The following is a 19,055-nucleotide window of genomic DNA, read 5'->3' as shown; positions in this document are numbered from 1 at the left end:
GCTAGTTGCAGGGCAATTTTGTGTGTATTTGCGGGCAACTTTCACGCTTGGACTTTTATGTACAGTGTAGACCGCTTATAACGTTAGTCGCCGGAGTCGTGAATATCTGCACTATAAGCGGTACCACACTATAACCAAAACAACGATTTTCAAGCCCTGCACGTATGCAAAACATGTAGACCATGCAGCCACGCATTTCTGAGAATCGAAGCGTGTGACTGGGAGTTTCGCATCCGTTTAAATTTACGAACGTTGAAAGGTTAATGTCCAAGTACCCACGATCTTCGCCTGAAGCAGACAAAGTAATGATTAAAAAAAAGTCTCAGTTTCGCCTGAAAGGCGAAGCATCAATTGCGATAGCAAATTAGTAGAGAGCTATAAGGACTAGGGATATTAGTTTTATCGGCTGCATAAACTTGACACATTCGCTTACTAACTGAATTAACAAGCGTGGTGTCAACTCGCACAAGCAAACACGAATCAATGACCGCAGACAACCACTGTCAAAACGCGGGTGTGGGGAAACGCGAGCGCATTTGTTGGCAGATTAGAAGCCACCCCCCCTCTCCCTCCCTCCCTCCCGCGCTGCCTTCCCGCTTTGCTCCTTTCGCGTGGGCGATTGCGTCGCCCGTTCCCCTTGCGCCCGGTTGCAAGATACGCATTTGATGCCGCAGTAAAGCGGCGGCCCCCCTCCCTCCCATACCCCCACAGCCTTTCACGCTAATGGAAGTCGCATTTGGTCTCCGCTGTGCGTTCGCTCTCCGTGAAGGCGCGCGTCCCCCGCGCGCTTTCACTCGCACAGCGACGATTTTTATCGCTCTTGCACTCGTGCTCCACGTCTCATGCTCCTCCTTCGCATTGCCCTCTTTGATCTCCTCTCCCATCGGTGGGCGCACCTCGTTGAGAATTGCGTGCTCGCTACCGCCCTTGTCCGCCAGATTTTCCCGCGGAAGCCGCATTATAACCGGTATTTTGTCTCGCGCGGCTGCACTGTAAGCGGTATGCGTATACATGGATTGCTATGGTAAAATTAACGGGAGTCTGAAAGGACCGTACTCTATCCGGTCCTGCACTATAAACGGTTACATTATAAGTGGTCTATACTGTAGCACGTATTGAGCACCAGAAAGCTGTATCGGTAGTTTCTCATGCTGCTGTACAATGTTCTCATTGACACTTTTCATCTAATTATAAGATTTGAGAAGTTGATTAATTAGTTACGAATTATCTAATTAGGCAGAATGCAAAAAATACTCTGAGTATCTCCAAGCAACAGCAAACAGCATTACCTTGGTTCTGTCCAGCTATGTTTCATTTGCATATTTTTAAATCTTGCTGCATGATACTTGGGACACCTTGTGTAAGCTTAGTGTTTAAAACTGTAGTTAAGGCAACACTTCTTAACATGGCAGACGAGTGATCGCCCGCACGCTGGTATCCAGCCCAGATAACGTCACAGGAACATCACTTCCTCTAGTTCACGGTGTGGCTTCTAGACGCAGTATTTTGCGAGAAATGCAGTAAATTCATTATTTTCTGCTAGCTTCTGCCTGAAAACAAGGTTGTGTCAACCAATTTCACCACTCAAGCTTTCATTTAGGCTAAAAATCTTGGCGGCGAAATGTTTTGTTCAGTATCCCTTTAATGAAAAAAAAAATCATTTGTGACCGACGGTGGGATCGAACCTTTGCCGTTGAGCACAGCAGCCTGATGTTCTGACCAGTAAGCCATGATTGCACCCATAGTTCTGTCGTTCCAAAGCCAGCCAGGTCATTGAAACAGATGCATGTGTGCATGTGCGCCCCATGCCACTTCCTCATCTTTGTTCCTTGTGACAGCTTGTGCTCTGAAGGGCCGCGTTAGACTGCACTATCTCTGGGACCGGTCCACTTTCCTCAGTATTTTCCTCCTAGCAAGCTACGTAAAAATTGTGCAATGTTGTACCGACTTCATGATCGCCCTTCATGCTGTATCATTTCTTTGCTGAAGTACAAATGCCATCATTGTTTTAACATACACCATTATCATATGACATAGCCATAGGTACATAGGACTGCAAACACGTAGTTGTTGATGACGTCCCAGTCCGTGTTCCTCTTGCTTACAGTCGCACACTACCAATGTAGAAACGAATTGCCATGTTGTAAGCTTTCATCTAACGGCCGATGTAGAAATCGGGCCGTATGATCATCTTCAATGTGATTGTTGTCATGCTGCTGTCGTCAGACGCACGTGCGCTCGCAACCCACACACACAACTTAAGAGCAACACTAGAACCAGGTAAGAGCAGTAGCCAACGTTTCGACAAGTGGACTTGTCTTTTTCAAGGCGACACACACAACTTATGCAATTTACACAAACACGTTGGTCCACCTGGTGTCGCTTTGCAGAATTCCAAACGGTGCTAGATAGCTAGGTACCTGCAAAATGCTTTGCATAACCTCGATTCCCACAGTGCGTGGGATCCATACAATTTTTCACTTTAGCTATTCACGCTGGTATTGGTTTCTGTTGTCTGAATTTTGGAACTACTTGGCTTTGACGTCTAGAGGAGTCCAGGCAACATGGGTCATGTGTCCTTGATGTCTTGTACCTAGAAATGACAGTGGAGATTCGAAAGAGCTGCAGAAAAGAAGCAATTTTAGAGCAACATTGGCTGGTCTCTTGCTATGTGTAGCAGGTAAAGTATGGTTCAGATGCTCTTGACAGCATTATCTAGGGAACGAGCTGAGCTGATGGTTTTAGCATGTTTGAAAAGTGTTGCAGAAGCACCTTTAGAGTGAAAAAAACGTAAACTGTTAGTTTTGTAAACTGCTCAGCAAAAAAAAGGGACATTTTGAAGCAGTCATTGAGTCTAGGAGGTAGTGCACAAGTAATGTAGATGTGAAGTGTGTATGGTGTATTCAGTGGATTTAGATTTGGCTTTTAGGGCATTTTAAGCACAATAAGCTCACTGGATGGTGCCTGTGCAATTAGTGATAGACTGATTTTTATGTCCCAGAGCTGTCAGAGGGCATCACGTTAATCTGACCACTCAGCACTTGTATGCACTTGCCTGATCAAAATATGGCCACCGTAATGGGGAATCAAACCTGCAATCTCGTGTTCAGCAGCAGGATGCCACAGCCACCAAGCCATCATGTCAGGTGCACAGTTTGTGCAGCACCGAGGCCATTCACCATTTAAGACGCTGGGTACACAATTGTGTATGCCGAGAAAGTGCGTCAATAGCATTGATGAAAGTAATGGTACTTAAAATGTGTCACACACATCTTGAAACTGTTCTGATTGGAATCGTGTTGCAAGTTTGAATAACGCATTGAAAATGTTTTAGTAAAACGAGTGGGAAGGTAGACGGTTGCGTGTACTTGCTCGGTGCGAGTATGTTGTTGTATGTAGTGGATGCACTCCTTTCATTGTTTTTCAGTGTGTTGCATCAGGCATAATTTTCAAGTGCCTGGATGGGTGCTTTTGAAGCCTGCTAAACATGAAATAGTTGTTCTCATATGTAATGTTCCTGTAGTGAATTTTTGCATGGAGTCCATGTTCTGTAATCTTGACAAAACTCGCTAAAGAATTGGAAATCCTTAATTTATTCTGAAGCTGTATGCTTTTTATGATTCTGAATATGCAAGAAATGTGGCGAAATAAGTTTTCAGTCAACAGAATTCATTGGCATCTGAAAGGGTTTAGAGAAAAACCTTAGTGTTTATTTATTATAGCGGCAGCATCTGCAGCAAAGTTCAGCTTTTTGTGTGAACGTGCTGGCTGGTGTACTATTGCATTATATTCTGTACTTCAGCCGTCATATCTTCCCATGTCCAATTATTTTTTGGTAAGCATAGAACTTGTGCAGTTTAGTTTTTATTGAACACCTACACCACCAGCTGCGTAAATGACATCATTTATGTGCAGGCTAGTGTTGCTCATGTTCACTTGCTTGCCTTTCTGTCATGAGTTGCTAGTGAGCAAGCTGTGCCTGGTTTTTGTGACCAGTTTGTGGTCTATGGGACATGCAGAAGGTGGCTTGGAATATTTGGATACTAAACTTTGGGGAACCTTGCTCTTCTGTTTTAACTTTATTGTGATCATTTGAAGCAAGCTGGGCTTTTCTAAAAAAGCGCAGAATATAGTTAGAGGGCCTTTCAAGAGGCATGGACTAAGTGCAGTGAACAGTCAAACATCTGGGTAGAAACTGGTACCTTTTAGACAAATATTTTTATGCTCTCCCTTGCACTCTTTCTGCTTCATTTAAGGGGATGCTAGAGCCAAGTTAAAGTAGGATTATAGTGTTTCAAGATCTTCAAGCTGTCATTTTAAGTGAGAACAAAGCCTTCATAAGTCAGAAAATAAATGTGGGACAGTACTGGCTCTGAGACTGTGACCATGCAGCACCAGCTCCCATTATGTATTATGTCCAGCATAATCTGTAATTTGTTATATCTACGATGCACTTCAACATGAATAAAAATGCACTTTCGTCAATTTTCTTAGGAACTCGCAGGTGCTACTTTTGTATGTGCGAATATGTCAGTACTTTATTTACTTTAATGCAACACCCTCTCTGCATAAGTGACTGGAAACATGCAGTAGCACTCTGCATAACATGGCATCTGATGTTGCCAGTGGAACTACATTAGAGTACTACGCATTTTGCAATACTATGTCATACTGACAACCGTTCAGCTTTTGTTTAGCATACACATGCTGATGCTTCCAATCACTATTTTTCGCATGTCAGCTCCTGTAGTAATGTTGCAACCAGTAGTGGAGTGCTTTCACAGAACATGTCATGGATGCATTTATGTTGGGAGTAAGTTGGAACTAAGGAGTTTGTTTCTATTGCTGAAGAGGAAAACACAGGCAATAAACTCTGTATGTACAGGCATGTTTAAAAGGACTGTGTGCACTGTCAAATGCTTACTATTGCTCGATATTTCTCCAGCTGGCTCATCGGACTCATTCCGCCGACCCTCTGCGGTTGTGGCTCTCCACGATGAGTCGTATGCTGTAAAGGATGATCGTTGCATCTACGTGTTCTCCAAGAATGGAGAGTTCATCCGCTCCCTAGGAAAACACAGCCTTTGCAAGCCTTATGGTGAGTGGTATTCAAAAAGGTGGGTGATAAGCCTTCAGTCATGAGCTGCCATGCATTGTGGCCTTGGAGAACACAACCGGCTTTAAGAGACTTGTGGAGCTCCTTTAATATGATTCTCAAGTTGTGGTTGGCATTGATCTAATCTTAATTTCAGTGCATGCTGCTGATCACAGTGAAGAAAAAAAGAAAGACCGCTGCTGCTGAGCACATCTTCTGGTGTCTCTTTATTGAAGAAACTGTGTTCTGCTGTGTCATTAGCCTTGTAATGCCCACAGTGCTACAGCAAAAAAAAAAAAAAAAAATTAGAACAGCTTGTTCATCTTCATTTTTGGCCATTTGTACAAAAACAGAAAAAAGAAAAACCAATGCAACATTATTTGAGCTAACTTTATTAGTATTGGTTTGCTGATGTATCCCCATCTGAAAACTGACTGCAACATATAGGAAATGCTACTATAGGCTATGGTTTAAGTTTCCCTTGCTTAAATAATAAAAGAAAAAATAACGTAATGTACGTAGCATATGTAATACTCTAGGCATTAGAAGGTTAATTAGATGCAGTACTCTGTGGCATCACTTTTTTATGTTAGTGTTATGATTTTTCTACATGAGCAGTGGCCTACATGCTTTGTAGCATTATGAAAGCATTGGAGAATAGTGCACTGTACTGTTGTGCCACATATGATAATCTCATGACAGTTTTTTTTTGTGCTCATTCAGCAGTTGTTTTCTCATTGAAATGGCTTTGTGGAGAGTGGCTTCCATAGGTGACAGTGCACAACTGATAGTCTAGGAGCTGCTGTGACTGCTGCCCTTGGCCTTACTGCTAACCTTCATAACGAAAAAAATCCAGACACATAACTTATCAATGAGTATGTATGTGCAGTCAAGCAGGTGAGTACGAGGAGATGACTGTGAAAACGGCACTCATATTACAGCTACAAGCAGTGGGATCAATCAGTGGTGTGTATGTAGCATATTGTAGGGATGTAGAAAGGTAGCAGACCACATGCTGAACCGAAATATTTTATCAGTGTTTTCGGTGGTGTAGCCATCCAGGTCAATGTATTTTCTGGTGGGATGATGAGACACAAGCCACGTCTAATAAAAGCGTGGAACTGGGGCCAATATGCCTGTGCTCCTGATGATGAGAGGCACAAAGAGGTTCCCAATAGGACATGGCTGTCACTCTAAATGCATAAAAAGTAAAGGTTCTTGTTATGTGAAGTAAATGTGCTTGTCAGCACTCGCAATGTTAAAATAATGATCCTATGTAGGCAAAAGACTGCAGCTGGGACAGTAGAATTTAAGCAGGGATGTGATGCTGTGCCGGCAGAAGTTGGCAAGTTCACTGGAAAAGTATACCGTGCAAAGGGAGAAAGGCAAGGACCGTAAAGAAACTACATATACTTATCTACATAAGTGCATTAGAATATGCTCAAACGATAACATTACATCAACAACTCGCATGAATTGCTCGGTTTGCTTGGCATGAACAATCATCAACCCAACGTGGCTTTGCTGTTAGTAATTATCAAAAACATTTGTTTTCAATGATGAATCAGGAATTGCTGAATGAAATAAAGCATATTTTGTGAAATGTTTCAGTTGAAGACTACAGAGACCCCTTGCTTCACCCTTCAAAGGCATGCTTTTGTTAAAATTGCATATTTCAAAGCCAAAGCTGGTGTACTAGTGGTGCTAGCTAATTATGAAAATTATTTGATTCTCACTCTGTAATAAGGTAAACACCCCTAACCTTCTGTGGAGGCAAGACACTGTGTCTATTGGTTAACTTACCATATTTACGCACACAAAAATTTCTCATTGAGATTTTTTTCTTTGCATTTGGTTAGACCACCAGACATGGTAGCTGAGAGGAAATCTCCATGTGTGATGCCATTTCGCACATGATTATCATATCTAGGTTTTAGGCTTCAAGATTGGGCCTCTTCTCACTCAAAATAGGCTTGTAGGCTGACTGAAAATGAGCGCTCAGCATCGGCTGAGGTGAATGGAACATTTTTTGTATTTCCATGTGTTTGACAGCTTCACATGTTCTAGTAATCTTGAGCGTTTGCCTGTATGAACATTCTAAATTGTTTGGAGGAGAAAAACTTCATGCACAGCAAGTCGACTGGCTGAAGTAAGGCTTCAGGCGAAGACCGGTTTGTGATACGTAGAGTGGCTATCATTATTAAAATTTTGTGGCCTAAAAATTTATTCTTTCCATTATATCCAATAACTAGAGCAACTCGTTTCACTATTCGAACTGGGTAGCAATAGCAGTAATGACAGCCAATTTTACTGTTCAGAACAGGGTGTGTAAACCTCCTCGAAAATATTGAATACCATTGATCCTAAAAAAGGAAAAAAAAAAAAAAGATTGTTTTTTCAAGTTACTTTAATGTTTCATTCAGGTGCACTTCTTGAGGGATATGAAATCTGTGATGAAGGCAGTTTTAGATCACAAAGCATTCGAGGAGGACGGCCACAGTGGCACATTTCGATGGGAGCAAGAACGTTCGTTTACTTAGATTTAAGTGCATGTTAAAGAAACCAAGGTGATCAAAATTAATCCGGAGTCCTCTTTACAGCGTGTCTCATAATGATATGGTTCTGGTACGTAAAACCAGCATATTTAATAATGGAAATTTAATTTTGAAGTGAAATGCAGAGTTTAGGAGCCTTAGACTGGGTAGCCCACATATAATTTTCTGTTGACATAAGAGAGGCCTTGTTTGCGAGTTTAAATTTAGTTGTTTTTGCCTGCTTTTAAATGTAAGTAGTGCATTCATTGTATGACAACTTTCGGGCCAGACTGATACTTCGTAATCTGTTATGTACATATTTTTTTATAGGTTTGACGGGCTGCATGCGTTGTACTTCTTTATCATCATCGTTTTCATTATCTTGTGCTGTCCTATGCAGTACACAGTCGATCATGTGTCCAAAGTCATATTGTGATCACTGCAGGCCCCATAGAATAGCATTTGAATAGCTTTTTGCGTGTATGATGAAGCAAACATCTAAGGCGAACAGGGGCGCGATCTTGTACGCGTTCCAAAATGGAACGGAGGCGTTCCGTTCCATCGAGCTGCACACGATTGGTCAATTTGAACGTCGCGGTTGAAATTGACCAATCGTGTGCGGCTCGATGGAACGGAACGCCTCCATTCCATTTTGGAACGCGTACAAGATCGCGCCCCAGCTTCCTAAAAACAGCCAGAGGTGTGGATTTAGAGTTAGTTAATACACAAAAGGAATTGGTGGGTAAAAATGTGATGGGGATATATCTCGTAAAAGAGAAGAGTGGACTGTAAGCCTTTGTATACATTACACTGCTCTTAATCACTCCCTTTAATCAATAGCAATTTCAAGACTGCATTAACTCCTTGTGTTCATGTGTAGGGCCCCTCCTGATGTGAGAATATCCTTTACGGTCAGATGTCGGGAAGCGCCCGACACATGCACATGCTCGTGTTCCAAGTATTTTTGTTGGTAGCGCTAGCTTTTGGGAACATTTTCAACTAATTAGTGTACTTTGCAATGTCTCCAGGCAAGGGTAGCACTTTTTTTTTTTCTGCTTCCTCAGTGCTTGAAGGGATTTTCGTGATTTCTGTTAAGCACTGACAGGATGACGATGTTATGTTTTTTGCGCATGCATTTTATGGATGAAATTCACGTGAGTTCACTGAGTTTGAATAGAATTTTGGTGCTTTGGATGAATGTACTTCGCCTTTAGATGGTCAGCAATTGTCCTCGGATGAGAGCACTTTAGAAGAAAGCAACACTAAGGACCCTACAGACTTGCAGTGCAAATCCTGGCCTTCACCCAGGAGAATGCTTCGAGCACTACCACACAGTGCTCAAGTGCTGTTGGTAGACTTCGGGAATTAATTTATATCTTCTGAAATAAATGAGTTAACATGCATTTGTTTATCTGAGGGCTTTTTTGCATGTTGTTTAAATGTGCAAAATGGCTCCTGATTGGATTATCACAAACTGGGTAAATGCACATGACCGCAAAGGATTAAGTCTATCAGCTTTCCTTTAAAGGTTGACGGTAGGTGGTTAACTGCAAAAAAGCACTGTTCTAATTTTGAGTTTTTTTTTTTTTTGGCAATTTAAAACAAATTTTTGTGAGGTCGAAAATGCTTTTGTGCCTTTTTTTTGTGGTGCTGGGTACCAAACATTGGCAACAATTGTTTTTGCGAGTAGCAAATTAAATTCAAGTCAATTTGACATGTCCAAACTTCACGATGACGTGGAGGAAGAATAGAAACTTCCTTTCTCTTTTATTTTTTTCCTTCTTTTGTGCATACAGATGCTGCTTTGTATAGTTTTGAGATCACGGGCATCCTGTGTGTAGTCAGCTCTGTTCGTGCTTCTAGAGCAGTCCTTGGAACTGTTGCAAAGGTGGACATTTCTTCAGGCTCGCCCATAAGTGACCTTACAATGAGCTTCCTGGTGATCATAGTGCTGATCTAAATAAATTAAAAAAGAAATACATTTTACGAAATTTTGGAGGATGCTTTGCTTGAGAGGCTGATTTGCCGCAATGGAATGTGATGCGCTTGTATAGAGAAAAAGAAAGAGTTAAGGCAAAAACCATCCTTGCTGAATATGTATGCGAAGCATTTCTGAAATGTGTAGATGATGCAAGTGTGTGGGCAAACTTTTCGTTTAAGTACTTTCTTTGGTACTTCTTCAGCCACATGGATGCTACCCATTATATGTAGATGGTAGTGGCCTAAGCATTACTGCAGGGTTCGTACACCTTCTTGAAATCCTGGAAAATTGTTGAATTTGGAAAAAGATTTAAGGGCCCTTCAAACTCCCTTAAAATAGATGTGCACCTTGAATGCCTTGAAAACGGGTGTGGTGGGCAATTTTGGAACCTTCAAAGTAATAAACTGGATCGGGGCTATGCCATGGACATTGCCTATCGGTAAACGATCATAGATATTTTCTTTTCAATGTTGCTAAACCATGCAATTTGCCATGTCCATATTCAGTGACTGGCTTGTTTAAATTGCCATTGCGAAGTTAGAGAAAGCCATATGAAGCTACCAAGTCGTACCATTTTTGTTGCTTTGCTGCTTGGTTCACACCGCAGCATCATGGATTCATTTTTGAACCCTAGTCTCTAGAAATGCCTGGCGGAAAGTAAGTTTCAGCCGTTTGGTGTTACTGCAAGAGTATCTTTGGCTGAAGCTGGACATCGTGCCATCGTGCTAGAAGGTGGTCGACAATATTCAAAGGAAAACTCAACTTTGAAAAGCCCTCAAAAATGCTTGAGGCACCTGTCCAACTCAGCAGCTGCTCAGCTGCAAATCGAGATTTTACTATTTTTCATTGTAAATACGAATAAGGTTTGTTTCACCTTCCTTGAGTTTTAGCCTTCGGCATCCTTGAAATCCTTCAGTTGTCCTTGAATTTTTATTCGAATGTTCTGTATGAACCCTGGTACTGAAGTATGAGACGTACTCGCAAGTGGCTAGATCAACCCCTCTGGTGAAGATGTGGTCGATGACATGGCTGCATCCTGTAGTGGCACTTGTTTGTGGTGTTTAGCCTGATGCCTAACACTTGCTCTGTGTAATGGAGCAAGTGTTTGGAGCAAGTGTTTTAAGCACTTGCTCCGTGTAGCCACTGGTTAGCCAGGTTTGATCTCGTGACGCTTCGTTCAAAAGTGCCTGGGCAATTGCAATTTTGTTGCCTGTGGCCGCATAGAGCGTCAAAGAATGAGGGAGTCTTACTGTGACGACGTGTCACAACCATGGAATGATGACGTTGGCCACATTGGTTACAATGGTATAACGCCGACTACACGGCAACAGTGATGTGATGACGACTGCATGATGACCATCAGATGACGACTATGGCGCAACGACAGCGAGGTGTCAATGCTGGATTGATGCCGATGGTATGATGATGGCATGATGACAATGGTGTGACTGCGATCATGTCATGAAGGGAAAGACGGATAGGGAGTGGCGACAATGCTAAAGTAATTAAAGGTGATATGACGACAATGCAGCAAATTCTCTCGCTATAAACAAGAATCAAACTAAAGCGATGGTTTTCCACCTAAAGTGATGATCCCTCCCGCCCTGCTTGTGTCGTGTACCGTGATTCAGTATGTAAAGACATTTCAGTCCCTTGGCATTATATTCACGCCAACCATGTTATGGGACGCATATGTTACTGACATTTAGCATTAAGATAGCTAGAGCTACAGATATGATCTCGCACAACACTCTTATTGCCCATTAAGACTAAACTGTTCTTGTACTACATATTTTTCTACTCCTACATAAATTGCTGCTTTCTGGTTTTGGTCATCCCAGAATGGCTAACATTTTAAAACAATGTGTTACAGAGAAGAAAAAGATGTTGGGAGTATAACATTAAACGCTCCTTATAACCCTGAAACGAGACCAACTTGCTTGGAATAGAATGGCATACCTGTGAACTGTTCCTTTGATTGTAAGTTTACTTGCTTTTATTAAAGACAAATAACAAAGACTTGCACATTTCTTCATGGTGTACCACTTCAACATTATAAAAAAATCCTATACAACTAGGAAGCCTGATACCTTTATATTACCAAAGTGCTGTACAAATGGCTTCGCAGTGCTTAAATATATACTGCCAAAATTTTTAAACGCATTGATGTGTGAGCACTTGAGAACTGTCCCTTTCTGCAATTCATGATTCTTTCTGTAAATAGTCTCTTTTATGGTTTAGTAATTGTCTTACGATTGCATCTTGTGCATGTATACCATATTTTCCGGTGTATAAAACACTTTTTTTCCCATAAAAATTTTCGTTGGTGCGTCTTGTACAATGGTGCAACTTATATATGGAATTTGCTAATGGTGGCAGGTGTTACACTCTAGCACTCGCTCACTCGCGTTCTACGCACCTGTGCATGCGCAGACAGTGTGAAATAGGTCGTACACGTCAGAACACGGCACTATTTTGGCGCTTCCTTCATTATTTTGGTGATGGTGTGAGATCACGCAAGCATCTCACTTTCCGAACGTTTGTTTTAGCCCCATGTCACTGAGTAGGCGATGTTCAATTTGCACTTTTGCCTTGCCGTGCTGACAACCACTGACAAAAGCACGGCACTGGCCTACCGCGAGAGAACGAGGTGCAGGTGAACGTTCAGAGAGATAGATGCTCGCCCAATATCACCCCTAGCTCACCTTTGATGTCGGCTGCCTCATGTTGCCGCGCGCATGCTGTTGCGGCCATTGCAGCACAATGGCTGCAATATGACGGCGGGTTGACGACAATAAGGCAATACAGGGACAGCAACATAGTAAAAATGGTAGAAAGATGACGATGACATGACAAGGAAAGAATCATCATGATGTCATGAAGGCAGTGAAATGACAGTGCGTGACATTGACAGCATGTTGGTGTTGGAGCTTACGTCAGGGCTCACGTGAATTACCTGCAGCCGCAGGCCGCATTAGTTTGCACTATATCTGGTGTTTGTTTGCATTATGTTCGATGTTGGGCAATCAGGCTGCCTTAATTTGCAATGTGTCCACATTTTTAGATTGCACTTACCTCCACATTTTTCGGAGACAAAACGTCATCAGAATGTCATTATGTTCTTGAGCATGACCTTGCTCTGACCTTGGCCTTGACTTGGCAAAGAACAGCGTTGCATTTATAAAAGAACTGAACATTGAGTGATGTTTATTTTTGCTACTAGGTATGGTCCTTGAAACGGGTTTACATGGAGCAGAAAGTATAGCTGCGCAAGAATTGCTTGCTGAATTCAACCACTTGACGTGCCATCAGAACCATTCTTTCGTGTAGGCATTGATCTTTTAGGCCCCTTTCCTACGTCTGTTTCGGGAAATAAGTGGATTGCTGTCGCAACAGACTACGCCACCCGATACGCAATCACACGGGCTCTTCTGACAAGCTGTGCAACCGATGTCGCCGATTTCCTGCTAGAAAACGTCATTCTACACCACGGTGCCCCTCGACAGCTCCTTACCGACCGAGGCCGCTGCTTTCTTTCTAAAGTCGTTAATGACATTCTACACTCGTGCGCGACTAAACACAAACTTGCTACTGCTTACCATCCACAAACGAATGGTCTCACCGAGCGTCTCAACCGGACCCTTACTGACATGCTGTCCATGTATGTCTCCGCTGACCATCGCGACTGGGACGTTGCATTACCATTCGTTACCTTTGCCTATAATTCTTCTCGCCACGATACCGCAGGCTTCTCTCCATTCTTCCTCTTGTTCGGCCGCGACCCTACGCTACCTTTCGACACCCTTCTGCCTGATAGCCTGCATTTCACATCAGAGTACGCCCGGGACGCCATACTCCAGGCACAAGAGGCACGCCATATTGCCCGACGTCGACTTGTGGACTCACAGGAAAATCAGCGGCGCTTATATGACACCCGCCATCGTGACGCCCACTACACGCCAGGCGCCCTGGTTCTGCTTTGGTCTCCGTCGCGACGCGTTGGCCTCTCGGAGAAGTTGCTTTCACGCTACTCTGGCCCTTACCGCGTCTTGCGTCAAGTAACCGACGTCACCTACGAAATCGCCCCTCTTGACCCCACCGTGGCTCAGCCTCGTTCCGATGTAGTCCACGCGGCGTGTCTTAAGCCGTATCATTCGACCGCCTCCTAACCAGCACCGGGTCGGTGCTTCAGCCGCCGGGGGTCATGTGACAGAGCGACGAAGAAGACGTTTGGTCATGACTTGAAGAAGACGACGCTCTGGACTTCGCGAGCTATGATCTTGTCAGCCGCTGCCATACTTGTAAATACAGTGTAAATATATTTCTTGCTTCTTTTCCCCGTAACATTTTAATAAATGTAAGGCTGAAAAGTGTGTAAGGCTGACAGCAAGCACTTTATGTCTGAAGGTTAGGAGAGAGACGTTTCATCGGGACATTGTACATGGGTCAGCAGAGGAGCGAGCATGTGCCAGATTCAATCCAGTGCTGAATGTTTGCAGATGGATGTGCCTTAAAGGGGCCCTGAAACAGTTTTTATTGAAGTCCAGAAATTAATTTGAAGTTAAAATAGGCTATTTCAGAAATACTTTGTACTTCAATGTGTTCAGCAGAAGCTGAGTTATTGGCATCAAACACACCTTTCGTGGTGCTTCCACTCCTGCTTCAGTGTCTTGCACTGCGAAGGCTACTGAGGAGCAGGGCGTGCCCACAACGCTCCGCCTTATGAATGTCACCGTGGTTAGGAGAGAGACGTTTCATCGGGACATTGTACATGGGTCAGCAGACGAGCGAGCATGTGCCGGATTCAATCCAGTGCTGAATGTTTGCAGATGGATGTGCCTTAAAGGGGCCCTGAAACAGTTTTTATTGAAGTGGAGAAATTAATTTGAAGTTAAAATAGGCTATTTCAGAAATACTTTGTACTTCAATGTGTTCAGCAGAAGCTGAGTTATTGGCATCAAACACACCTTTCGTGGTGCTTCCACTCCTGCTTTAGTGTCTTGCGCTGCGAAGGCTACTGAGGAGCAGGGCGTGCCCACAACGCTCCGCCTTATGAATGTCACCGTGGTTAGGAGAGAGACGTTTCATCGGGACATTGTACATGGGTCAGCAGACGAGCGAGCATGTGCCGGATTCAATCCAGTGCTGAATGTTTGCAGATGGATGTGCCTTAAAGGGGCCCTGAAACAGTTTTTATTGAAGTGGAGAAATTAATTTGAAGTTAAAATAGGCTATTTCAGAAATACTTTGTACTTCAATGTGTTCAGCAGAAGCTGAGTTATTGGCATCAAACACACCTTTCGTGGTGCTTCCACTCCTGCTTTAGTGTCTTGCGCTGCGAAGGCTACTGAGGAGCAGGGCGTGCCCACAACGCTCCGCCTACTGAATGTCACCGTGGCGCGCAGTTCAAGTTTGATTTTGGATGTTAATGTAGACGCCACTACTTACGATTTTGGTGCCTGCAACGCGCCAAACGTAAGCCAAATGTGGTTGTCCTCAGCGAGCCGCAGTGCACTTAGCCAGTGGACTCGTCGCGCCGGCCGTGGTATCTACGCTACGTAGCAGACCACAGCTACATGCAACTCTAGTATGTATATGCAGTGTTTACTTTGTGCACAACAGGGCTTGAGGGCGTCTGAGCGCTCATGTGCTCCAGTCTGACTGTGCTACATGGTGCAGACAAGCTTTCTTCTTCACCAGCTTGACTGACTGATAGTAGCCACATTCAACTTGCACATTTTGAAGCACTATCAATAAGGCTGCTAAGGCGTCTAACCAGGAGTGGCCTGGAGTGACCACCCGCTGTCAAACGTGCCTGTGGTCTGACCTTAAGTTTTGCGTGGTTCGAGGTTAGTTGAGCATTCAAAGCTAGTCGAAATTAGCGGGACCCAACGCCTTTGACACCGATAAGCAGGGTGGTCAAAGTTTAATTCTTACGCGGGCGGCCGCGACCGATTGGGAGTAGAGAATAGTCTGCTTCTTCTGGTAGTGCTTACGTAATTATTATCGAAATTCGAAAGATTTTTGCTTACTTCAGCCTGTTTATTAAACTGCGTCAATAAATATACACAATAGCAGTAAAAAGAAGCACACTGATTGAAACACCCTTCCTCATTGATGTCAGCGATTGGCCAATAACAGCCACGTTTTCTGGACGCTTTATTATAAGGCGTCCAGAAAAAAAAGTGAGGAGCAGGCTTTGGTTGAAAAGAGAATGCCTGAGAGAAAGGTGACTTCGTGCTCCGCTTGCGAGCTCCACGCGCCGCGCACGACTGCAAAACTTGGCTTAGATTTTACAGCAGCGTATGCCATCTGCAGACCATGTACTTTCACCAAGCCCGAGGGGTGGTTGGGACCCCTTGAACTTCCCTTTAGGTCAGCATGCTCTATAAGTTACTTTTTGATACAGGATCAAGCATAAAATAGAGCTAAATTCTTGGGGGCTTTAGAAACATTTTGCGATTGAATTTGTATATGCGAGAAAAACAAGGAAAATTTTACTCTAGAACAAAGTTAGTATTGGTTATTTTGTCTCAAAACATGGGGAAAAAAATAAATGACACTCCGGTGACACTGATGTGTCCTCACAAACAGTTGTATTGATTATTGAAATGCAATGCTTTCATTATGAGTGATTGTGTGGTTTTATGCATAATATTAGTTACTGTGGTCAGGCCAGTGCTCCATTTTTCTTATCCTTTCTGGTCCACTGATTCCTGAAGGTGTCTGAATGCTTTACGAGATATACCCGGCTTAGGAACTGTAAAGTCAGTGTGCTATTAAGGGTGATCACATCAGTTATGTAGACTTGGTGCCACAAATCGTTGGTTCACCATTTAACTTTGCAAATGCCTACACATAGCAGCAGTCTGTGATATTCGGAGACTGTTGCTTAAAGCATGTTACATACGCTCAGTGAATTGTGGATGATCTCCAGATACTGTTATTCTACAGGGTCATTCTGCACGCACTAGACAAGTTAAAGTGACAAATTTTGAATGTGCTCTACGAGCTCTCTGAAATCTTAAAACTGTTACGGAGGCTGTTGCTATATTAGGGGTAACTGCATTGAGAATTTTTTAATTTTTTCTTACCTTGCTCAGATGCATACAGCCTAAATTTGTTACTTCAAGAAGAAATGATAGTCAAGCCAGAAAGCATTGCGGCATCTTCTGTTGTATAATAGTGTGCTTTGTCCATAGCATTCATTTTGAAGATTGTAAGTATATCTTTGTTATTATTTTCAGGGTGCCTACAGGTCCTTGAAATCCGTGAAAACCCTTGAAATTGAAAAGTGTGTTTTCAAGGCCCTTGAAAGTCCTGGAATTTTTTTCCTTCCTTGAAAATCCTTGGAATTTCGTGAGCAATGCACTCTGATATCGACATTGCGACCTCCTTTCTGTGGTAGATCGGCGTCGATCTGACAAACTCCCCATTTCAGAAACAATACGCCAGCGTGAGCACACATGGTTCTGTTTTGCAGAACTGCATGTAAAAAATGGAAGGCTTCACCACGTCAAACAGCGAATGGAGCAAGAGACCCGTGCCGCGTTTCGGTGCTGGCTCTGCTGGCAGTGTTTATGCTGCTTTCCTCACCGTATCGTATGTTTCACTCCTCGCCCGTCGGTCTGCCTTGTCCCACTTTCACTCTTGCGCTCGAGGTGAAGCTAAAGAGAGCTATAGTGGAGCAACTTTACCACTGATGCTCAGTGCCTTTGGGTGGAACATTACCTGTGCTGAATGTTTCAGAAATGTTTGATGAACCAGCCCAGCTAATACTGCAGAAGCCTGAGCAGCTGTTGTGAGTGTTCGTTGTGTAAACTTTTAATATTGCAGACTTGAGAAATGATCAAGACAAGACATGTTTTACAAAATTGCAATATCCATCTATTTGTTATAATATAATGGATGTGTAGCAAGACTACATTGAATGGTTTGGAAATGTACGCTAGACTTGCCGAGTTGATATTGGAGAAGTCAGAGTAGCTGTTGGGAGCATTCATTGTGTTTCGTGAACTTTTTTTTTTTGGTATTGTGAACTTGCAAAGTATTCAAGGCTAGACATTATTAACATCATGGAGATGTACATTTATTTTTTATTTTAGTGCAATAACCCAATGCTGAATGTTTTGAATATTTTTGGTGAACTTTACCCAGCCTATACTGGAGAAATCTCAGCCGCTGTTGTAAGCATTCATTTTGTGTTGTATCTCGAGAAGTTATCAAGGCTAGATATTTTTATTGTAATTGTGACATACATTTATTTATTGTAAGTGCAATAAACCTAGTCATTTTTGGAAATGTTAGAGTAAAGAAATCCTACTTTAAATGCCGCTTTGACTCCTTGAAAAACCTGTGACAGGTCCTGGAAAGTCCTGGAATATCCTTTAATTTTTGCCTTGGAAACCTGTACGAACCCTGTATTTTTTTTTTTTTTTTTTTTTTTTTGTACCTCGACAAAGCCATAGCAGCAAGAACACATGTTGCAGCTGCCAGGATGACATTTTTGGTGCTTAGTGCATCATCGACACTCTTGTAATCTGCAGGATTGCAGAAATTGCAAGCCTTGCCTTTTGGCTGATTTATGTGAATCCAGATGAGGGATGCTGCTTTACACAATCAGGTAGCCGTCGATGTTGCACCAACCTTGCGACTTCTTTTCACAGGTGATGTTTATTAGTATAGTAGTATGTCCATGACCAATCCTGTTTGAGGGCCCTCTAACCCTTTGACTGCTTTTTTTTTTTTTCTGACTCTTCCTTGCGCCCTGCCACATGTATATAAACTTTTCTTGCATGTTCATGCAGCAGACATTTCATGCTATATTGAAGCTGGTTCCTTGTCACCACTTTCGTTTTAGTCAGAATTTATCAAAAGGTAAAGGGGCCTTGAAACACTTTTTGAACGTAGTAAAAAAAAAAAAAAAAAAAAAGTTGCCGACGTGTTCGAGGCTCCTGTGAACATGGGAGCCAAATATTATTGCACTGCATGCAGCAGGGATACAATCTGGTGTCAAAAGCAGTGAACAGACGCTTGCTTTCACATTTGCAATGTCATCATCGATAGCACCTAGTCCACTAACGCTTTTGACTCATTTTGTGATCGCGAGAACATTCTTAGTGATATAAAATTTTTAATTTTAAGTTAAATAAATTAGAAATATGTATTTCTGTGGTCTAAAAAAGACAGAAAAATCATTTCATCTTTGCACTGCGCGTAAAAACTTCTGCTGCGTGTGACCTCGGAGATGGTAGCGGCGTGATGGGTAGCGCAGTCTATCGCGGCCGCCACCGAGTGCTGCGGCGAGCTCTTTTGCTGCCACGACACTCAACTTTTGGCCACAGCTTTGCTCCCTTGCCTTCTCTGCTGTGCAGCTTCCAGCTTGCTAGTAGAGACGAATAGAGAGAGAAAGGAGAGTATCAGTGCGATAACGCCACTTGAAGGA

At 42.9% G+C, this 19,055-nt stretch overlaps 1 protein-coding gene across 4 annotated transcripts in view; it reads left to right on the top strand.

Moving 5' to 3' along the window:
• LOC119456024 (uncharacterized) overlaps window positions 1-19,055 on the top strand; it is a 43,592-nt gene that overhangs the window by 8,195 nt on the left and 16,342 nt on the right. For 3 of the 4 annotated variants that reach the window (XR_007467561.1, XM_037717618.2, XM_037717617.2), the window contains exon 5: window positions 4,946-5,098. Coding sequence is in view for 3 of the 4 variants with exons in the window: in XM_037717618.2 (XP_037573546.1) it covers window positions 4,946-5,098 (153 nt within the window). In the remaining variant the exon portion in view is untranslated. Of the gene's footprint in view, window positions 1-4,945; window positions 5,099-8,843; window positions 9,227-19,055 lie in introns of those variants that run through there. The other variant, XM_049669507.1, reaches the window with a different exon arrangement.

The sequence above is a fragment of the Dermacentor silvarum genome, chromosome 6, assembly GCF_013339745.2.
Source record: "Dermacentor silvarum isolate Dsil-2018 chromosome 6, BIME_Dsil_1.4, whole genome shotgun sequence".
NCBI classification, from domain to species: Eukaryota; Metazoa; Arthropoda; class Arachnida; order Ixodida; family Ixodidae; genus Dermacentor; species Dermacentor silvarum.
Note: the sequence above shows the minus strand (reverse complement) of the source record. Positions and strands in the feature narration are given on the sequence as shown.